Raw genomic sequence first — 22,468 nt, 5'->3', positions numbered from 1 at the left:
ATAAGCTTTCCAGTAATTTAATGTTGAAAAAGGTTCTTTGCATTAGCAATTGAGAACATGATGAGTGAGGTAAGAAGCAAAAAAGGATACACAATTCAGAATCAAGATTAGGTATTCAGAATTCAGAGCATAATTTACTTTACAGAAAATAAATATTTCTCCAAAGTTAATTTTTAAAATGAATTAGTTTTCTGTTTCACCTTAAGTGCCTTTCTCCAAAGTTCATTTCAGAGACATTCATAAAAATAATTTATCTGTTATAATGTTCTTTATGCAATTCTGTAAAGGGCCTTTCTGTTACCATAAGGCACATTGACTTCTCCTTACATTTCAGTCAGTAGTAATTTTGTGAAGCATCAAACAAGGCAGGAGTTCTCTGAGTCACTCTGAGAAAAATGCCCAAAGGAGAACATTTGTAAAGCTAAAAAGACCATTTAATCAATTCAAACAAAATCTAATTAAAACAAAAACAAAGAGAGGGAAATTTGTAAAAATATTTATTCACCACTGGATGAATGTGTTTTCAGAATACCTGACCAGCTACTTTTCATTCCTGCCTTGTATAACTTACAGAGATTGACTTTAACAGAAATAGCTGCTGGCTTACTTATTCAGATTTTTGCTTGTGTTTTCTATGCACAGGTTTTGTTCCTGTCTTGTTCTTAATTTGGTTTTTCATCGGACACTCATAACTGTGAGATTCTTTGCTGTTCGATAATTCACAAGCTCTTTTCTTAGCRTGTCAGTGCAGGACAATGTGTAGCTGCAGTGGATGGCCCAAACTAGCTCAGATGCTGCAAATGACACAGTTGCATTAGATACCCTGCTCAGTCTGGACTTAGTGTGTCYTGCTATAGCGCAATATATATAGCTATAGCATAGTCACTGAGCTGGGTATCTCTATATGGCATTAGTGAAGGCATAGCCCCTGCTTCTGCATTTTTTCTTCTTGGATTAATAGTCCAATTGTTCATATGTTTCATTTTCATGTGAATGCAGAGTTCTTCAGACTTCTGTGTTATGGTCATAGACAACCTCAGCTTCCTGTTTAAGTGGAAACTCTTCAGTAGGTCCAGAACTCTTGGCAGAAGTGACTCTCCTGCTTGTCCTTMTGTCTGGCACCTATTGCTTTCAGATTCAGAGGAAACTCTTAAAATCTAGTAAGGTTTCTTTTAACTTCTTGGCTCTTTCCGTCTGTGATTTCTTTTTGCTTAGCCATTTTTTTGCAACTACTATGCACTGTCCAGAAATTGCTTTGAGTGGTTTTCATTGGGTATCTGAGTCCACCTCATCAGAATTGAATAAAAGGATTCTTTTTGCATAAATCAACCACAAAGTCCCAGATGGCTACAGTAAGATCATTTGTATAGCACTGTTCCATGAATCAAATTGTAGTCATATCATTGCAAATCATGTTTAAAACTTTCACAGCCATGTAGATAATCAGACTTCTTAAGTCTCCTTTTTCCAAAAGTGCCACACTGCAAAACTTGTGTTAAGTCCATTTCCTTTTGAGGCTTGTGATTCCCTCCGTCCTTTGAGGAAGATACAGATGAAACTGGTAGAGAACCTGTTGCTTGGTTTCAATCCACTTCTCTTTCTCTGCTTACCACATTCTCTGCTGGGTTGTTTCTTTGCTGTGGCTGCCTTAGGAGCTGGCAGCATCTCCAACTGCTCAGAGAGCATCGAGCTACTTCCCACTATGTGCTATAGGCAGAGTCAGAGTGAAAACTTTACTCTTAACTTTATGGCCTGAATTTAATGTCTGTGGATGCAGCTTATAATCTCACTTTCTGCAGGAAGGAAAATGTTTGACAAATAAGAATAAGTTCAGAATAAGTTTCTGTGACCAGCATGCTACAGGGTAAGGAGCAAGAGGGGGGTTCGTTCATCAGTGAATGAACTGTGGTGAAACCTTGGTGGAGACAAAAAGCTGCTGCTTTGATCCTGYTCAGGATGCTGCCGTGTGTTTTGATGAGCACTGTGTCTCTGCTCTCTATGTTTCAGTTTTGTTTTGTGAGAAAGCTCTCCATAGCTGAGCTCTTTGCAAGAGGTTTCTATCTTGGGTCACGCTTCCTCTTCTTGGCCAACAGTTCTTGGCATACTCTGCATTTAGGCAGACATGAATAGAGATGTTCTGGGCCATAATCAGATAAGTGCCAGATTTACACCTCCCAAATACTCTCAATAAGTAGGGAGCAGAGCCCAACAGATTTCAGTATAGTCTGAATCATTGACTGTGTCATGGACATAGGCTTTATTGCCAGGATGCTGTTTAAACTGCACRCTTTCCACTTCATACTTGGGACGTACAATTGAGTTTCTAACTCTGTATCTTTTTTTTTTTTAGCTTTAATATGAGGCTCTGAAGATAAATCACAACAGATAGGCTGGAAGTGGAGATACTCTGGAGATACTCTGGCACKTATTAAGTCCTTAGTGTGTCTCAGATACCTTGTTTGGGTATCTGGTTCGTGCAGTCAGGGATAAATTGCTGGTCAGGTTTGTGCTCAGTTTGACATGCTGTCCTGAGATTTTGGATTTTATTGTATTTGGGCCAGAAAAAGAAATTGCTACAAGATTTGCCCGAATTAACTGTTAAATTTTTATCATTTTGCATATATTTCCCATGTTTCACCAAAAGAAAATAATCCTGCTATGCTAAATGCATCAAATTGCTACATTCTAAGAAAAGAATCACTTTTTACGTCTACTAGGAATTTGTCTTCCATATAAAAATCAATTAAATTTTTTCTTCTCAATAGTATTATATAATTGAGTGCTGGAATTTTAAAAACACACCTAGTTTGAATACTTTTCATTTAAAATTTATGTAAGGTAAAGTATGAAAGATGATGTTTTCCTTACAAGCACAGAACTGTGTTCTTGGCCAATGGCACTGACTTGTATGTACCAGTAGTTTGGACTACTTATTTCTGTAGAGTTTGCTACCCCACAAATTCCTAGAGAATAAACATATTATGAACCTATCAACTCTGTTTCCAGCATTTCCAGTTTGCTGGCACATTATATTATGCTGTATCAGGTCTGTCTCAAATTTCTGCAGAACAGTTATTTCTAGGAAGAAATTCTGTGCATTGTTGTGCTACCTGCAGTTGTGCAGTAGCCTTGAATGTGGCTACTTGTGCATTGACAGGAAGATTTCATATTTAAGATGTATGTGTGTGATCAGATTTTTGATTCCTAGATCAAGTTTTTATCAAGATTTAGCTGCTTCCTCTGAAATGCAAAACAAATGTAGACAGACTTGTTTCAGGTTGTCCTAAACCCGATGGGATTGTGACAACAGAATGTAAATTTACTACATTTATTATCAGTCTTCAGTTTTGCCAGGTATTCTAGTTTTCCTTTTTTAAAGGGATGTTTCTCTTACAGTTCAATATAGATGAAAAACAAACAAAAAAAAAGTATTGTTTTTTTCCCTTCTCATTCCTGACCTTTCCATTCTAGTTGACCTGCTGGAAAGCAGCTCTGTGGAGAAGGACCTGGGAGTTCTGGTGGACAACAAAGTGACCATGAGCCAGCAATGTGCCCYTGTGGCCAAGGAAACCAATGGAATCCTGGGGTGCATTAGGCAGAACATTCCCAGCAGGTTGAGGGAGGATCAGGTTGTAGAGTCTCCATCCTTAGGCAAATTCAAAAGCCACTTGGACATGGTCCTGGGCGATGTGCTCTATGTGACCTTGCTTTGAGCAGAGGTAGTGGCCTTGATCTCCCTASAGGTCCCTTCAACCTCAACCATTCTGTGATTCTGTGATCCCATTTACACAGGGATTAGCCCCAACAGTGACACTGCAAGGAGCTGTGATTAGCATGAGATGATTGTGTTTGACATATCTTTGAACCTTGAAAATAAAAGCTAGGTGCAGGCAAGGTTACACATGACTGTGGCAGAGAGGRAATGCCCGTGGGCTGTGAGCATCTCACGGCTCATCCAAACAAGCTCTGCTCAATTCAACCGCCTCTCTTGTGTGCTGCTCACTATAGCCCTTCCTTCTGAGGATACAGACCTCTTGTTGTGGTCTTTGTGCCAACAGAAGTCACCATATGCAATACAGGTTTTATTGTACTTTTCAACTAYGTAAAGCATAAGTCAAGAACTTGCTACTGCCACGCTCCGTTCACAATTTTCTCCTCCTCTAGTCTTCAGTTGTGTAATTGTGCTGGTTCCTGCATGCTTCCAATGCTGCAGCGTGGAGTTCTTAGGTTTCTGATTTAGTTGTTACTCTTGAGGAAATAAACTCATGTATGTTTAGTTTAGCCTGATCCCAACGTTAAAGAGATGGTTGAGAAGCAAAGAGATAGCCAGCTARCCATGCAGGGTTTTCACACAATAAATTCCTGGAATGGTATTRATATTTATATATCTACCTGATTTGCAGGTGAAATTAAATATTTGCATAGTTATGCATTAGCACCCATGCCTTTGGCTTCATATTTACAACTAATTGCAGGCATCCCTAAAACTGAAGGGAGTTTTTACAGGCTGATTACTATACCTCCTCCACTGAAATTCAATTAAAGGCAGACAGAACATCTTCCAGTGAGATATGTTCTCTTTTAAAAGCAAATAAATCTTAGAGTAGAAAACTGGTGTAGGTTGTGGCCATAAGAGATTTTTTTTTCCAGGAGAGATTATATCTATGCTAATGAATTAAATGCCAGAATGTTCTCAGATACTGGAGCTCTGTAATGTATAAAGTTATAAGGTAACCCGTATGACCACTTTAGGCCAGCAAGAAACATAAATCAGGACGTTAGTGCAGTGGGCTCTGGCTGCTTCTAGTGGCTGACAGCCAAGTCCTGCCTCTCTTCCCTTCCATGGCAGAAAACRTAGGAGTGTCTGTGTCAAAATCTTTCCAGGATTGTAATGGGATCTGGTAATAAACTGACACCACCGTTCAGTCCTGTCCATGGGGGCAAGACCAAGCGCCTTTGGGGACTGTCAGGATGATTTGCCAATGTAGATGTGTCACTGCTGTGATAGAACCTGCTATTCTGCTAAGGGAGGAAGTTACTGAATCAATAACTTTCAGACTGGTTTCAGACTTAACCATTTTCTGGACAAGGTATCACTGTCAAAAACCCTAGAACGCAATTTTATTTTCTAAGGATCTGTTATGACCAACAGCAAATAACATACCAATTCTTTTGAAGCGAGTGTATTTTCACTGTCCCAGGGGAAATACTCACAGCACTGACTGACTTATCAAAAGGATGGATTTAGCTGGAGTCCTTTTGTCAACATGTAAATTATATATATTGGTTTGTACAAAATAATGCACAGAAATGCAATGAGTTAAGAAAGCTTCCCCACAGCAACATGACAAAGGACAGTCTTTGAAAGTCTAAGCATAAAAACTCAGTATAGTCTGAGAAAGTGTGTCACTCAGTAATTATGCAGAGACTGTCTCCCAGAGCCATAATTAGCTTTCTATTATAAACCTTTTTTTTTTTTTCTCTTTCCTGAGATAATTTAAATTGCTCAAATAATTTTGAATATTTTTCATATGTGACTTTGCTAATTTTACTTTAGTGGAAAGAGTGTAATCTGACCTGATCTTCCCACTTCTGCTGCAGCACTGAATGCCAGGAGACCCTTAAGCTTGGCTTTCTCCTGCARGCAAAATGTTTTTCCCTGGTGTTCTCCCTCCCAACTACAACTCATTAGGCAGCAGAGCTGCTGTGGTTTTACTCTGTGCAGAATCATTCACACCTGTGCAGATGAGGCTGGTTTTTTTTTTCTGATCTGCAAAGCTGTTTGCTTAATTCCATATGATTTAATTACRATTTAGCTATGAAATTTGTCTTTGGATTGCATACTAGATATACTCCTAGGCATCTATATAATTTATATTTCTCTCTCTATATTTATATATAGAGAAAAATTTATATTGAAGTCATTTAGCAGCAAATTATGCTAAGTCATATTCACCACAATGCTTTTCATGAAAAACATGCATTTAAAATTCATCTTCAGTATATATCCTTTGATATTTCATTTACCTAGTAAGTAAATTCCTAAACATTAAGAAAAACAAATCAAATCACATATTCTTCCACCCTTTCTTCCATACCATTCATATTTCAATTTCATACTTACACAGTGAACTAATTTACATTTTGCAATTTAGCCACAACTGTTTCCCTTTGTGGGTCAGGAAAAAACTGGCTCTCTACATTCCTGTTTAAAGAGGGACATGCACAACTGCACATTATGAAAAGACCTGCTCGCATTGTCAGAGGCTCAGGGAAGGATTTGCATTTGCCCAGATGCAGAGCAGCAATGTTACGCTACTGTCTTCCTCCCACCTCTCTCAAATATATTCCCCCTGGGAAATAACTTACATATAACATGTATAGTGAACAAAATGACTTGTGCTGCTGGACACCTCATGCTTTGCCTTCTTTATACATTATTCAGGTATAACAGAAGGTAAAATCTGTCTGTTGGCCTGAAGGAAATATTTGATCTTTGGTCCTGAAGGTRTGGACAACACAGGGTAGAGGTTGACCTGTATAGCCAGGAATGGGGATTAGATGGGAGCATTTTGGATCCTCCTCATGGAAATTTATTGTGAGCTCTCTATTCTCCTCCCCTGGCTGCAAACCATTTGAGTAGAAGGGCAAGTTGTCTCTCCCTAAGTGTTCTGCCCTGCTCATTCTTTCTTTGATAGCCTAGTTTTATGGCAAGCCTGTGATATGTACCATAAAGCCTCTTTTAGCAGATACTGTTGCAAAAGAAGAAAATAAAATACTTGCCCATTTATTCAGTATGCCACATATATTAGTTGCTGTACTGGAAGAGAAAAGGAAAACCTCATTGCTCTCTTTCAGTTCTCCATGTGCTTACAAGCACTGCTACACACAAGGCAGTTTATAATTAGCATCATGACTCACTTAGTACTCGTAATGGCAACTACCTCCTCCGAGGAAATGACTTTTCCATCCCCTTCAGTTAAGTTCTTTTTTGTATTAATGACCCACTCCGTTTCTCTTGTTTCTTTTCTTTTCCCAGAACTCCTGAGCTCATGTTAAGAAGTGGCCTCTAGCAGATCTGAAGCAGAAGAAAGCTCAGACTTTGGCCCTACTCTTCCAACTGTCTCCACTTCCAGGGGAAAAGAAGAGAAAGCAGAAACAGGAGGTTCCACAACTCCACTCCTCCAGAAAATGCATACAAAACAATTGCAGAAGATCATTGCTTGAATTTGGTTAAAGAAACTAACACCTCCTTGCTTTCTGAGACCTGTGCCTGATTTTAAGAGAGAGAAGTTCTCTGAACATTTAAACGGGGCCTTTATCAAAAAAAAAACCCATCAGATGGTGAGAAGCACAGCTGCATTTTGGAGTTCAAGGATGGAGTGAACACTGAGCTGAGCTTCACATGCTTGGGCTTTCCGATGTCCAGCAAAAAGGAAACGATGAGTCAGCAAACAAAGGAGATCTAAAGAAGAATGTGCTAATTCATAAATCCAAAATCTGCTTCATGTTTCTATCAGGAAGATATAGAAAAAGAATCAATGGAGATCAAGGATAAGATCAGGTAAAGAAAATAACTCCTGAAAGTTTTTTTTTTTTTTTTGTTAGAACAGAGTATCTGACATTGTCGCTCAGTGACCTGTGATCTTCAGTAAGTGAAATACTGGGTCTGAAAATGATTTAGTGTTTATAAAAAAATGCTACTTTTAGAAGTGAAATTAATTTTTTAAGATACAAAGATACAAAATCATATATATGTGCCTGCTGATGTTGCATTTATTGGATTAGTAAATTGTGTCTCTGAAATTAATAGAAACTAATAGGAAAAATTCATCACTTCAGYGACAAAGTGATGAATTCAAAGCCTAGCTTTCGGTTACAGGCACTGTCTACATTTGCTGCAAAATTTTTTTCAAAACCGGATAAAGGGAAACTTTTCTTACAGCACTTGCACATCCTTGAATGCAACAGGTTGTGTAAAGGATGCGTAAAGCATCTGGAAATAATGTACAACCTGTCTACCTGCCAAAAAACAAAGAAAGTACTTCCTTGCATGGGCAGTGCTTAAACAAAGCTCATAAGAAAAATATTTGTTTGGATGTTAAACTGACATTAGAGATGTKCTTATTCCCTGTTAAAGCATGGACTTTGTATGAACAACACAGTCTTCACCCCCAACAATCCCCATGTGCAGAACTGCCACTGACCTGAAATGTTCTGTAACACCCAGTCTTTCTATTTTCTGTCTGCTCAGGAGCTGGGCTTTGGCTTCTGTTAGAAAGTTGTTTTTATAACAGCTAACKGTTAGTTCAGGGTCCATTCCGTTGGCTTCCTGTGTAATTCTGTGAAAATTCATAAAAATTAGATGTCTTCTACTGATAGCTGATTGAGGGACAGAAAAATATTGAGGTTTGAATAGCTCTTTTTTTCTTCTACATCAATTAACTAAGGCCTAGTGCAAATTTGGTACATCTGGAAACCTTTCTTGGCCCTCTTAAGGAGTACATAGTGCAAAAAATATTGGTGCAGCAAGCTCTTCTGCTGACCAGTAAGACATGAAGATCTGCTATATAGAGCTATTCTGATGGACAACAACTTGGTTGTCACCAAGGACTGAAATGGGACAAATAATATAGGAGAAATAACAGAACTGTCGGGGATGAGAACTAGAAAGCAAGAATTGTCCTAGATTGAGCTGCAGGGCCAATTTTCAAACTGGAAACTGAGTTGGACAGAGACAGGAGTGAATACTGCAGGCGCAAGCCTTGTACCAAGAGAGAGCTTTGGTGGCAATTAACATCTCCTGCTAATAGGAGGTTATTAACACATGTCCCAGAGAGAAAGAGAGAAAAAAATATGTGACTATTCATAGATAGTTACAAAAAATAACCAAACACTTCAAAGTTTCTACATCCGATCCTAGAGAGACTAGCACTGGAATTTCCTTGGCTGAAGAAATGTGTTACCAACCTAGTCTTTACTGATTATGCTAGTGTTTTAATTATAGGCAAGAGTAGTATATTCAAGGGAAGTTAGCACAGGCTTAGTTAGCTTTGCACTGAGGTCATATCCCTATTTCAATTCAGATTTTGCATAAATTATAATTATAGATATATTGCATCTAATCAACTCTTTCCATAAGCTTGTATGTATAAACATGATTATATATGAACAATAAACAAGCATACAATTTGTTATACATTTTGAAATCTGCTCAGCAGCCTGCRTAGGAAGCCTCCCTATTGCCCTTCTCCCTTTCCTTAGTCTTTGTGGAAGATCTCTTTGATTCCTACATTTCGTGCTATATTTGGGTCCAAATATACAGGAATATGCCAAGGGTTGTTTCATACCTGTGCTATCACCCTGGCAAATGTGTAAACAACAGGGATGCTATTTTGAAAATGCCCTGCCCCAAGGTAGTGCAAGTTTTATCATTCACTTTGGAGGAAGCAGTTAGGTTGTTTTTCTGACTTACTCTTGGGGAAGCTGCAGGTTAGTGCACCCTCTGGTCTGCAGATATCATAGTTCCTGTAGGTGCTTTGCTTTCTCTCAGCTCCATCAAAATGAGCCAAATTAGCTAAAACAAATTAAATAATAAGTGGTTAATTTGAATCATAATAACTGAACTAGCGTAGAGGATAATTATATAAGATGTTCCACCAGTAAATCATAAAAAGAAGTCTGAAAAGCAGTTTTGGGGTAGGTGGCTGGAAATAGTCTCTTTTCTGCTTTGCTGTTTCATGTAGATAGGACACCAAAGCACAACATCCAGTTCCTGACAAACACTTCTGCAACTCTCGTGTGTGAAACACAATTTACTTGAAGATCTGACACTTCTGTGAGAGGATTTGTCATGTAACCCAGGAAGCCTTCACCTTTCTTTTGCTCTGGTTTTCCAAAAGCAGRTGTCCTGTGTCATTCCTTCCCTCTTGCCTCTCTTCTCTGCATTAGGACCTATGTGTGTCTCATGTCTTCCTCCGGGTCCCCTCATTCTCTCTTTGTCTGAAGGATTAATTGTTACTTGTGTTACTGTTTTAACATCTGCTGGGAGGGAGAGRGAACTGCTATGGAGCTGGTATGGAGCTAGCATTATCCTGAAGCTTATTAATAGATGTCCTCCACTATCTATTGAAGATATAGATACTTAAAGGGGCACTTGTAGATTTCCATAAACTACAAAAAATGCCTGTCTTCTGTTTCCTTCTGTCAGCTATTTTAATATTTTCTCCAAATACATAGGTTTCTGTTCACTGATGCCTAGAAAAAGTTCTGAATCTTGAGTGCATGATTACACGCAGCATTCAGAAGCACTCATCTTGCACAAGGATGGAAAAATACTTCTTAAAATATTTAATAAGTGTAATCTCAGTTATTGAGTGGATTGCCCTCACTTATATAGAAAATAAAACAAATTTATTAAGCATTCTGGAGGGAAAATAAGAAAAATGTCTTAAGATACTATGGAAAAATATAACCTTGATAAGCTGATTACAGAGTGTGTTTTCACTGTGTTGATTAAAAGTTCAAAAGGCTGTTTTGCTTCCAGCATAGAACTGTATTTTGCTACTCAGACCTCGACTCAAGATACAAACTACATGGCAGACCAGTAAAAAATATTTCAGAGATAAGAAAGTCCAGCTCTCCCACTTCCAGGGTAAAAACTACTAGGTCATTGTTACACAAGAGGATGGATAATGTGCTAGCTGAAGTTGTTATTTTGAAAAAGTGAGTTTAGTTCGAGCTCTTCATTCAGAAATCCTTCCAATATAAAGTACACGGGGTCTCTGAAGGATGGGAGTAGTTCACATGCATCCTTGTTGCTCCTAATTCTTTGCACTTATTTTCTGGGTGTGACTTTCTGCACTGCAGCTCAGAAGTGCCTGGCATGTTGATTGTGCAGGGAGCATCCTGGGCATCCTAAATGGAGACCCAGATTTGTTGTGCTACTTGGGAACCTACATCAAGCACTGAAATAAACCTGCAAATTTAGCCTCCTTTGGAGGTCTGCAAGGTCTAAAGTGACTATCCTAAATTTCGTCCTTTTTACCATTTTACCAAGGGGTAAAAGGCGTAAGAAACCAATAGCCGCAATTGTACATATTGCTTATTCAAAAATATGTGTCCACAGCAGTTCGTGCCACACTATAGCTACTTCTCCTAATGCAATTCTCTAAAGAATAACTGAGGAGTTTATTTTTATCGTCATCTTGGGTTAATCTTTTACTTAATTGGAAACATCAGGTATTTTTCTAGTGTTTTGTTATTTGTGCTGACTAGAATAGAAAAGTTCATGAATTGTAGCAAGCCACATTTGTAGAGGAATGGTTGCTCTTCTTTAGTTAAGACTAAGTTTAGCTCCTCWCTTGAAGGACTTCAGGTCTTTTTCCAGAGGTAGAGCTAAAAGGAAGTTTGTCTGTCTCAGTATTTGAGAAGATTTTGAAATGTATTCATTTATTTGTGCCTTCTTGCTCTGTTCTTTCTATTAGCAAGGAGTAAACTGAAGGAAGATTTATGGTCTTTAAAACATTCTTCCACTGGCATTTGTGTAGTGCTRTCAAGAAACTGTCCTGAGCATTAAACTAAATAACTGAGACATAAATCATTAAATGGAAATTTAATGAGTAAAAGGCTATTACTGSCTTCTGTGCCTTTAAATCTCATGTTTATTACTAGTATTTTAAAGTATGCTGTTCTTTTGATATTTGGGCACTGGTATGCACATTTAGAAATACATCAGCTTGCAAAAGGCATAAGAATAAGCCTTTCCTCTAGTTCTTGAATATTTTACTAAGCAATAATCACACAAATATTTGRCTTGAAGCTGCCTGTAATAGTTCAGTATGATGAGCACAGAGAAGGAAAACTGATTTAAATACACTGTATCAACCTGTAATAAATAGTTGCAGCCAGATGATTAAATTGTGTAGCAYATTTTACAGCAAATGCAGATATTTTGTTTGACTCAAGTGCTTCACAGGCCAGAATCAGAGTTTTTCTTGTCACTGGTACTAAATATGACTATAGTTCTTTCAGTGCCCTCTTTTAAGAAAGACAGTCTTGTTTTCTGTTACTGATGATGTTCAAAGAAAGTAGAAACTTTCCACTTTTCCCTAAGGGGTGGTTTTCCAGTGAGTAACATATGTGTCATCAGAGAATACTAAGTTTATTTTCAAACTTCTTGAAAAGAGATTAGTAAGCAAGGACAAAGCAAGCTTCTGACAGYGACTGCTGACCAGTGCAATCTATAATCTCTCGCTGATATGAAATATTTACAGCACACAGTTTAAAACATCTGTCAGAAATGTGCAAGGAATTGATCTAAAAAATCAAAAGTGCTTACAATGTCATAGAAAGTTTGATTTTTATGTTCAGTGGGTACTGTCTTGAATCTAAATGTGGCTGTTGAGTCACTGCTAGTTGCTTGCCAGTACTGCAGGACTGTTAGTCGTTGCTCTGCAAGATACTGTACTGCAGGAGGCCTCCTCTTGCTTTAGTAACATTTAGATAACGTTTGCTGCTTATTGAACCATTCACTCTTCCTTCTGCAGAYTCCTTCTTGCACATGGTGGTAGGGAAGGAAGGGGCTTGCACCCATCTCTTTCTGCTCCTGCACAGTGTTATTCCAAATTACTGAAAATATGGGATTGTTCTGCAATATGCAGAATTTTCTGTTTTCAAGGATATGTCATTAGGCATATGGCTTTCATTTCATTTAATAAAAAAACTTTAGTGCTGCAGCATTGCTACAGCAATGCTGTTCATTCAAGCAGTGTAATTTCTATACAGTTATTTTTCTACGGAAGATTTCTATTTAGATACCAAGCAAAAAAAAAAAAAAAAAAAAAAAAAAAAAAAAAAAAAAAAAAAAAAAAACCTCAAGGTTGATAAACCTCACTATTCTAAGGTGTAAAAAGGCAAAGAGTTTAATAACGGAAAACAGGATATATATAAATCACTTTGCAATAAAAAGGGAATTCGCATACTACATTCCTAGCCAGAATGACCAGGATGTTGCTGAGAGTTTAGAGCAGTTGCCATTGCTCCTATTATAATGGACTACTAAGAAGGCTGATTCCATCACCTCTGTAATTTACTTTCAAGTAGCTGCAGGATGATATTAGATTGCCCTTAGTGTCTTCTTCATCAGGCTAAAAATGCCTATATCCCTCAGTCTCTCCTCAGAGATCATGTACTGAGGCTGCAGACCATTGYGGCAGTCAATCTTGAACTGAGAAGGCCATAAAACAATTATTGTGACCTAGTCTGGTCACAATATCCCAAATCCAGCATCATCAGTACCTATGCAGAGAAAGCTCATCCCTTCCCTTGATCTGCTGGCCATCTTCTTTCCATTGCCCCACATTCRTCCTGGCATCCACTGTAACCCCCAAGTCATTTTATATAGGGCCTGTCAGGGCCATTCAGCTAGTCCCCCAGGCTCTGCCATGCATGGAGTCCCAGCTGCAGAACTTTGTGTTTAAYGAACTTTAAAGATCCCTCTCGGCTCCCTTCTCAAGTATCTCAGGTGCCCTTAGCTCCTTCATATTGCAGCAACTCTGGAACTTGAAGAAGGATTTTTGCAGACTGCCAGTTCAGTCGAATGATGAGCAGCAGAGGGAGCCTTGAGCTGTACTGTGCTTTACTGCATATTCCAACTGCTATTGGTAAGCTGATTGCTAATGTCATATGCAAACAATAACAAACTGATCACAACAATATACAGTCATACAAGCACCAACCTAGCTGACTCATTAATGCACTAGATGATCCATTACAGTGGAACCACCACCACTAGCCACCAGTGATGCAGTGAGGCAGTGCCAAGGAGGTCAGGCTTCGGGGATCTGTCCTGCTGGAGACTGAGGATGGCACTGGGATGGCACCCATGATGATGGTGGACAGCTGCCATGATCAGCTGCCACTGACCTAGAGGTGCTTTTACCAGTCTGGATCAGGGTTCACGCATTAGGTTTTTCTGCCTCAGCCACTGAGCAGATAAGACCCTTAGCAGACCATGCCCTTCTACTGTTTTGCCCAGTCACTTTAAGGTCACCTCTGAATTTCCTCCTTCATTATCCCGATCACCTCACAGCTCAACTTCACCTCTGCACCAGTCATCTCAACCCTACAGTTTGCACACTTGTCTCTGGCAGATCTCGGGTACCCAGGGAAGGCTGTGAGTGCTCCTACATGACGGTCATCTGCAAATCTGCATGGGGTACCATTTTGTCATCATCTAGGTCACTGATGAAAATGCTGAACAGAGTTAGCCCCACAGAAAATATGTGCCAGGGGCACTCTTTCTTGCCCAAAGCTGAACTCCTCATTGCAACCCCTTGATCTCAGCAATTCAACAATTTTTCGATCCATCTAACTCCCTGACTATTCTTCCTCACTTCCCAAACATGAATCCTGTAGGAGGCAGTGTCAAAACCCATACTACGGTGTATTTAATCCATTGCTTTCCTCCCATCTGCACAGTCAGCCATCTTGTCACAGGATTCTTCTAAGTTGATTAGGCCAGTGTGAAACTGGGTGTACTTTTCCTGATGTACCTTTTGTCCTTCAAGTGGAGGAGGTGGATTCCAACTGGATGTTCTCCATGATCTGCCTCATGACTGAGGTGAGACCTACTGGGCGTATGGTCCCCCGCCGCCCCCATTTTTAGCCCTTCACGAAGATGGACCATCTGCAGCGCACCAGGGAGCTCTTGTGCTTCTCCACAAGGACAGGTTGTGCGGGTGGCCTCAGAGCACCCCCAGGTTAACAGCCATGTGAAATGGGATGAAAAAACAGAGGGCAGGGAGATACAGAAGCTTAGGGATGCAAGTAGTAGGAGAATGAAGCACAAATCTGCTTTGCTGCTGAGACTGAACCGTTAACATGTATATTATCGTGTCTGCATGTATGTCTGTGTGTATATGTGTATAACTGGTGCTTTGCCTTCATCAGGTACTGGTGGGGGGTGCCGTAAGAGCGGCCCCTGCCCACGGCCGCGTTTGCGGACGCGCCGCCCGGTGCGGGGGCAGCGCCGGGCCCCTCTCCGCGGCTGCGGGCCGGGGCCGGGCGGCGGGGCCGCGGGCACCTCCCGCGCTCGGCTCGGCTGCCGCCGCCTCCTTCCTCTTCCTCCTGCGGGCGGCAGGGCGGCTCCTCCCCGCTCCGCTCCGCGCCGCAGCGCCGCCCGTCCCTCCCCTTCCCTTCCCTTCCCTTCCCCCGGCGGGGAGCGGCGGCGGCCGCGGAGCTAACGGGGCTTTGTGCGCCGCGGCGGGCATGTGAGTGGCGGGACGGGACGGGACGGGACGGGACGGGATGGGATGGGCGAGCGCGGCTCCCTGAGGGGCCCGGCGGGGCCGGGCGGCTCCTTCCCGGCGCCGGGAGGGCGCAGCCGCCCCCGGCTCCCGCCGCGGCCCCGCTGAGCGCCGTCTCGTGCCGTGTGTGCGCGCAGGCTGCCCCGCGTCACCGTGCAGCATGAGCGCCTGGGCTGCAGGACCTTCGAGCTGCCGCCCGCCGCCGCCGTGCGCCACGTGAAGGCGCGGATCGAGGCGGACGCCGCCTTCCCCGCCGCCCGCCAGCGCCTCTGGCACCGCGGCAGAGAGGTGAGCGGCCGAGGGGAAGGGACCCCGGGGGTCGGGGGGACCACCCTGCAGGGTCCCCATGCCCGCTGTCAGGTCTCCAGCGCTTCCTTCACGGGAAGCTAGAAAACCGCTTGCCTTTATTTATTTATTTTTTCCTCTATTTCTTGGTGGGATTGCGGTGGCAGTTGGTGGTCAGAAGGCTCCTGCGGGCTGCAAACCCAGCTCTGGCGGGCGTTGCGGACCCRCACGGTTATCCTTGTCCTGCTGAAACCATCAGCTCAGGGGCCTGTCGGGAGCTGTTGGGTTCCCTGCTGGTCCATGCTGGGAGCCCGAGGTGCAGGTGGGGGTGAATCCGAGGGAAGCTGGTCTGGGAAGGCTGGAAGGGAGGTGAGAGTGGGACAGGGAGACGTTCATGTCCATGGGGATCCGGGTGCGAGCACCTGATGGCTYGCAGAGCTGCTAGGAGCCTGCCCTAGGAGCACAGCCTTGGAGCGCTCCCATTCCCAGAGAATTACCCGTTTAGGCCATCTCTTGGTTTTTGCAAATTACCCATTTAGGCCATCCCYTTTTTTTTGCGTGTCCTTGGTTTTGTTCTTTCCAGGCCTTCCTGTTTGGGGAGGAAGGAGGACTATTTATCACTCTAAAATTCATCTGGAAGCTGAGATCCAAGCAGCACKCTGGCACCAAAGACTGTGTTTTTGGCAGGAAACAGTCAATAAGCAGACTGGAATACATATTCTGATTTCTTTTTTAAATATGTTTTAAATTAATAAGATCTGTGGGGATATTTCTTCTCTGCTGCAGTAGTTTTGAAAATCCTTTATAATCTTTTAAAGTGCTGTTTCCTAGTATCAAAATCTTTTATGATTATTTTACTTAGCTAGTAGAGCATTCAATGGTAAATCCTTTTTCCTTTTTAAAGCCGCTACCTGCAATGTTCTGGAGTARACTCCAGATTATTTCCTTATAGTGATAATACAGATTTGTTCATTGTTCCTTATCTGTGCTGGTGTTTTGCGTACAAAAATACCATCTGGGAGACTTCTGTAATTCTGTCTCTCTAGTACTTGGTGATGGGTTACAACACTCTATATGAGTTCTTATTTTAGTGACCCCTGGGTGAGTTTGTGTACCCTATTTAAGCTATTTTACATTTTGAGACATGATCCACTTAAGTCACTCTTACAATAGAGTGACTAATTTTTCTAATATTTCTAATATCTCTGTTGGAACTTATATTAAAAATGCTATTGTATGTATTATTTTAAAGTAATATGAAAAATATCATCTATTTCATGTTAAGATATCAGCGTTATGATTTCATGGTATTTTGGGGCTGCCTTCAGCTCATTAASTTAAGATCATGTAGATGCATGAGCATCTGTGTCTCTCTAAGCACCCTCTTAGTTCTAGCTGTTGGTTAAGTTCTGAGCCAAGGAAATGAGAAAGTGGCCCTGAACTTCATTATAAACTGAGACTAATTTGAATTTGTTAGATTTGATTAGCAGTTTGTTTAAGTCTTTTTTTCCCCTTTTTTCACCATTACAGGAAWTTTCTGATTAGTTTGGGTCTGTTTCCCCATTGTTTTCCCTGTGAGTCCCAAGGTCTGCTTTAGAGATAGCAGGTAGCTGAGACAGTCACAGTTTTTCAGGAGTCTTGCTAAACTTACTTTTGTCCCTGCATGTTTCATCGTACTAGTTTATTTATTTATTTATTTTCAGTTGCCTGATGATACCAAGATTCAGGATCTGCAAAAGTCTCAAAATCAAATTTTTCTAAAGCTTCAGTCAGAAGGTTTGAAAGGAGGAGGTATGAAAAATACTTGTCTCTATTTATCAACTGAAAGTTCAAAACATCTTTAACGCAATCTGGAGTAAATAAAAATAATTGTACCTTACTTAAAGAAAGATTTTTTTTCTTATGTCATTATATATCCCTTCACTTGTTTTTTTTTCTAATTGTTCTGCTCCAGGGATTAATTAATTAATTTATTTTTTTAAGTGCTTTTGTTGTTCCATTTTCAGTTTGTAATTTATTATATAGAAAATATAATGTTGCCATTCTTTGGGATGGATAAAAAAAACTACAGTGGAGTTGATTGCCTTGTCTTATATGAAATAAGCCAAATACTGGTAAACAAGATCGTTGCTGAAAGCATATCTGTCCCCGAGGAGCTGTTAGTAGGGATCATTATAACCAGTGGATTATAAGAACTTCAGGACCTCTGTTGCCATCTGTGCTGTCTGATTATGTTCTGCTAYTCTACTTAAAAAGTAATCTTCTTGTAAATAGTTCCTATAGTTGAATAGCTAGTAGGAGTTAGGGTATACTTCATGTAAAGCCTTAGCTCCAAAATTTTTCATCTACTTATGAAATAGAGTTTGACTTTTAAGAATGATATTTGCTTTTACTTTTTTTTTTTYCYCCCCATGGAAAGATTTATAATGTAGTGCTTCTGCAGCTTATTTTAGAAGTGATTTTTATAGTATCGAGCATTAAAAAAAATCTGGTTTTCCAGTAATGATTTAGTGAGTGTATTTTTAATTTAAAATTAGGCATGTACATTATTTTCTTTTCTATCTGTTTTTAGGCCGCTTTGGACAAACAACTCCACCACTTGTTGACTTTCTTAAGGATATTTTAAGAAGATACCCAGAAGGAGGGCAGATCCTTAAGGTATGCAGTAAATAGTATTTTCAGAAATAATTTGACATACATGGCACTACTGTTATAAAAYGGTTTCTAGAAAATCTAGCAGTTGTATTTCATCAAATATTCTTTGGAATACAGTAGATATTAGCATTCCCGTGTATAAGGTAAAGTGACTTGTCAGTTCTTTATTTTATGATCTCTGAGTTTGCTTATCACTCTTTTAGTTTATTAGAAAATAGGGATAAAAACAATCTTCTCTACTTTGGGCTTTTAATTAGCTATAGTAGCTTACAATTATTTTATATTATAATTAAACCAGAGATTTCATGATGTAGTTTGTGAGCAGACCATCCAAAATACTTACGTTACTTCCTATCGTAGTGTTAATTTCTGTTGTAAACTTTGACAAAACCAAAAATTAGTGTATGCAATTAAGTCTTCTTTTTATTTTATTTTTAAATAATTTTAAGCTCTATGCTTTTCAGTGTGATGGGGAGCGGCTCATATTCATATCAGACTAAGGAAAAACTGAAAACTCTTATATAAGAGTTTGCTAATTTCTTGGTAGCTAAACACACAGTTTTCRGTGAACTCTGATGATTTCACAAAGTTTCACCACTGGGTTAGGAGCACCTCAATACAGGAAGCTTTGAGTGGCTTTTGGGGAGATGGAGAGGCTGTTCTTGGAGTGACATGGATAAGGAACCCATCTGTTTTGTATGGGCAAAGAAATATAAACATATTGGAAACATGTTTCTGATCTGGAACGTCATTCTGATAACAAAGGTGGAAACATGGTTCTGATAACAAAGTAAATGTCATAGGACTTTGTAAAGTAAGATTAGTGTCCTTTGAAGTGTTCTATCACCAGCCCAGGAGTGTGCAGCAGTGTGTCATGCTGTGATGATCAGCATTAGAACACTGGATGTTACATGGACAAGCCACTGATGAAAATCAGGGCTGACCCAAATAACCATCAAAACAAACTCACAGTAAATAAACCGGGAAACTGTTAGAATGGGATTCACCTCGCCTTGCTTTAGAGTTTTGTAGTCTGTAACTTTTTTCAGATGTCTGAAGGTTCACTCAAAGTTCCATAGCAAAAACAATGGCATCCATATAAGATGATTTGTTTCCCTTCTTGCATTTTTTTTTTGTGTGTCAAAATGTGATCGACTGCAATTTGGAAGTGCTGTTTTCTCCCTAGTATATTAATTTATGAGCATCTGGAGTGATTGTTTCATATTTGGATGTTGAACTTGTTGAACTCTTCTTGCCCTGAATGCTTTGTAGGAGTGAGGTATTGAGGAGGATTCATTTTGTCGTAGGTTTAAAGTAACAAGGTTTGGTACAGGGTTTTGTGTAGTTTTCTCAATTTTGCCAGRTAGGCACTCTGCTCACTAGGGTGCTATTTAAATCCTGACAGATGATGTTACTGCCTGAACCTTTTGAAGGTCCTCCTTGCAGCTTTGGCACTCCAAACGGTTTGTAAATGCTCAGATGTGTCTTCAATTGTTTCAGCAGGCTGCATCCTGGTTATGTGTCTAGAATTGTCTCTTCACAGGATGGTTGTGAAGGATACTTACAGTTGACTGTGTGTTTACCACTCTGTRAGATGTATGTGAATCCTAAAGGATTCACACAGTATGTGTTCCTCTTTTTCTGTTTTGCAATTTAGAGTTTGTGGACTGTTAAGGAGCAAATATATATAAGGAGTGAATATCTTGCTAATATGTAAAATTAAACTTCACTGTTGAGAATTCTTTAAAGGTGATAGCCAAAAAGTGTGGATGCTGGATATGCCATGGAATGAATGCAAGTCTCTGAATATGTAGGTGGTCTCCATACTTAATATTTAACATTTCTAGAAGCTTTGGTTATTTCTTGATATTTCCTGCATGATTGTGGTAATTATTCTTTTAGAAGAATTGCATTTTTTTCAAGCTAAGCATTTATCGAATCTCTCTATGGTATTTATTATTTATGCTGAACTGTGGGTATCTTTCATACTATTCCATTTTGCTCTGGAATGCAATGATGCAGATCTGTCAATATACACAATTTGTTTTGGTTATTTACATGATACGTCTTAGAGAATGCACATTCTTACGTCTTAGAGAATGCACATATTGTCATAAAGTGAGAAAATGGGACAATATAGTTTCTAAACTGGATATTTGAAAACAGTGAACTTAATTTACTATCAGCAGTATATTAGTGTGCACTGAAATGTCCGGTGCTAGGTGCATGTTTTCATAGGGAGAGATTCCTGTCTGTAGCAAATCTTTTTATTTCTATATATAATGGTATGAAATGTATTCTATATGAACAGTTTGGATATCATGTGGTGTCCCTACGTAGGTTTTCAGTTCACTAAAATAAATGGGACTGGGTAGACATACTTTATTGATGGTATTGTTTATGTAATTGGCTTACTGGCATTCCAACTATCAGAAATTTCAATGACCGTCACCGTTATTGATACTATTCACAAATGTTTCTTTCATRTTTGTAATGGTATATTACATATGTTTAGTATGAGTCTTGTTCTGCTCTAACTGCTTTAACAGTTGAGCTGTAGTGATTTGCCGTTTGTAAAGCTGCTTTCCGTGCTGCTCTGCAGTCTTTTGCCAAAGAGGTGKTAGGAGAGAGCACACTGGCTTTCAAGCTCATACTTTTTACTCTAAAAACATTAGCTTAAACTGAATTCCGCTGATGTCAAAAAATGTGCAGTATATTTTCCCTTCATGACTTTCTGCCACACCACTGTCTTACAATCTTACAATATTTGCCTGAATGTTCTTTTGTAATGATGCTTACTTTCTTTTGGGTAAAGTGAGTTTGATTGAAAAGGTATGAAAGCAATCACTTTTTCTGTATTTCTTTTTTATTTTATTTTATTTTTTGCGATTGCTTAAAATTGCTGAAGCTGGGAAGCCACAACTCCAGTACCTACAGCATTACCACATTACCTCTCCCCTCTCCTCCTCCCCCTGTTAGGAACTGATCCAGAATGCAGAAGATGCTGGTGCCACAGAGGTTAGGTTTTTATATGATGAAACTCAGTATGGAACAGAAACTCTCTGGTCGAAGGACATGGCACAGTATCAGGGTAAGTATGCATTTCATTAATTTTGGCTATTATCCTTCAGTAAGTAACATATGACTCTGTGGTTGCTGTGCTAGCTTTATGGACATGATCATATAGGAATGTCTGCAGCATCACTTCCACCTCCTGGGTGGAYGTTTTGTTGTATGTACTAAAGTTGATAATCCCTTCTCAAAACCAGTGATGGATATTGAAGGTCTTGCAGTGTCTTTTTGCAGATTKTCCACAGCAGCTTTCCAGATGCCCCGATGAAGTGCGAGAAAASTTACATTAACATTCTAGGTTATTCTAAGACATTTTCACCTTGGAGGCTCTGTATATTTTGGCTTATTCTCTTTGGTTCGCATGATATTCCAAAATACAAGAAAGGATTTTTAGTGAAACAAGTACACAGGATTTYATAAGCAAGACTTAAGAGAACACTTTGAGTATTGGGCAACAGTTTTCCAATACTTACATATTATGCCCATCTTTTGCATTTTATCTCCAACTCATGATATAATTATGCTGTAGTTGACTAATGACCTAWGCCTTTTATACTTCCCCACCCTTCAAGCCATTCTGTTTTCTTCCCCATCTTTTATTCCCTTGTTTTTATACCAAACTTGTCTTTATGTTGTCTTATCTACTGTAAATGTAGTTTCCTGTAGCTTTAAGATTTTCATGCCAACTAATCTGTCTTTGTGTGATACGTTCTGGTTACATATTTATCACTATCAAAGAAAGAACTTTGCATAATCATCCCAAATGTGTTTACTGTCATTATGAAGGTTTCAGCAATGAATGATCCTCTAATTTGTTGCTCTACCTTTTCCATCTGTTAATCTACCCTGTTATTATGTCTTCTGTTGTGAATTTGTCTGTCTTCCCAGACACTCGTTCTTGTGATAACTGGCTATGTATTATCTTCCCATAAAAGTATTTAATAGACTGTGATTAGTATACCTTTCCAATATATTATTGATAAACTGGAAAGATTTGGATTCTTTCACCACAGGACATTTTCTTTCAGAAGTTTTTTGTTTATTTCTGCCTTTTTTTTTTCCCATAACCATTCTTTTAAAATGTGAACACAAAATCTGGATACCATATTAGAATATCAACCTCGTAAATAGCACATAGAGGGGTCCAC

General features: G+C 39.7%; 1 protein-coding gene across 1 annotated transcript in view; it reads left to right on the top strand.

Moving 5' to 3' along the window:
- The first annotated feature begins 7,250 nt into the window (after positions 1-7,250).
- The window catches only part of SACS (sacsin molecular chaperone), a 34,908-nt gene continuing 19,690 nt past the window's right edge, over positions 7,251-22,468 (top strand). The window contains exons 1-5 of the mRNA XM_026049794.1: positions 7,251-7,564; positions 15,446-15,596; positions 17,297-17,384; positions 18,166-18,251; positions 21,228-21,339. Of these exons, the coding sequence (XP_025905579.1) occupies positions 7,542-7,564; positions 15,446-15,596; positions 17,297-17,384; positions 18,166-18,251; positions 21,228-21,339 (460 nt within the window). The 5' untranslated portion in view covers positions 7,251-7,541. The remainder of the gene's footprint in view (positions 7,565-15,445; positions 15,597-17,296; positions 17,385-18,165; positions 18,252-21,227; positions 21,340-22,468) is intronic.

This window comes from Nothoprocta perdicaria, unplaced genomic scaffold (assembly GCF_003342845.1).
Source record: "Nothoprocta perdicaria isolate Ctin4 unplaced genomic scaffold, notPer1 scaffold_62, whole genome shotgun sequence".
In the NCBI taxonomy this organism is placed as follows: Eukaryota; Metazoa; Chordata; class Aves; order Tinamiformes; family Tinamidae; genus Nothoprocta; species Nothoprocta perdicaria.
The sequence above is the reverse complement of the archived record's forward strand: the minus strand, read 5'-3'. Positions and strand labels throughout refer to the sequence as shown.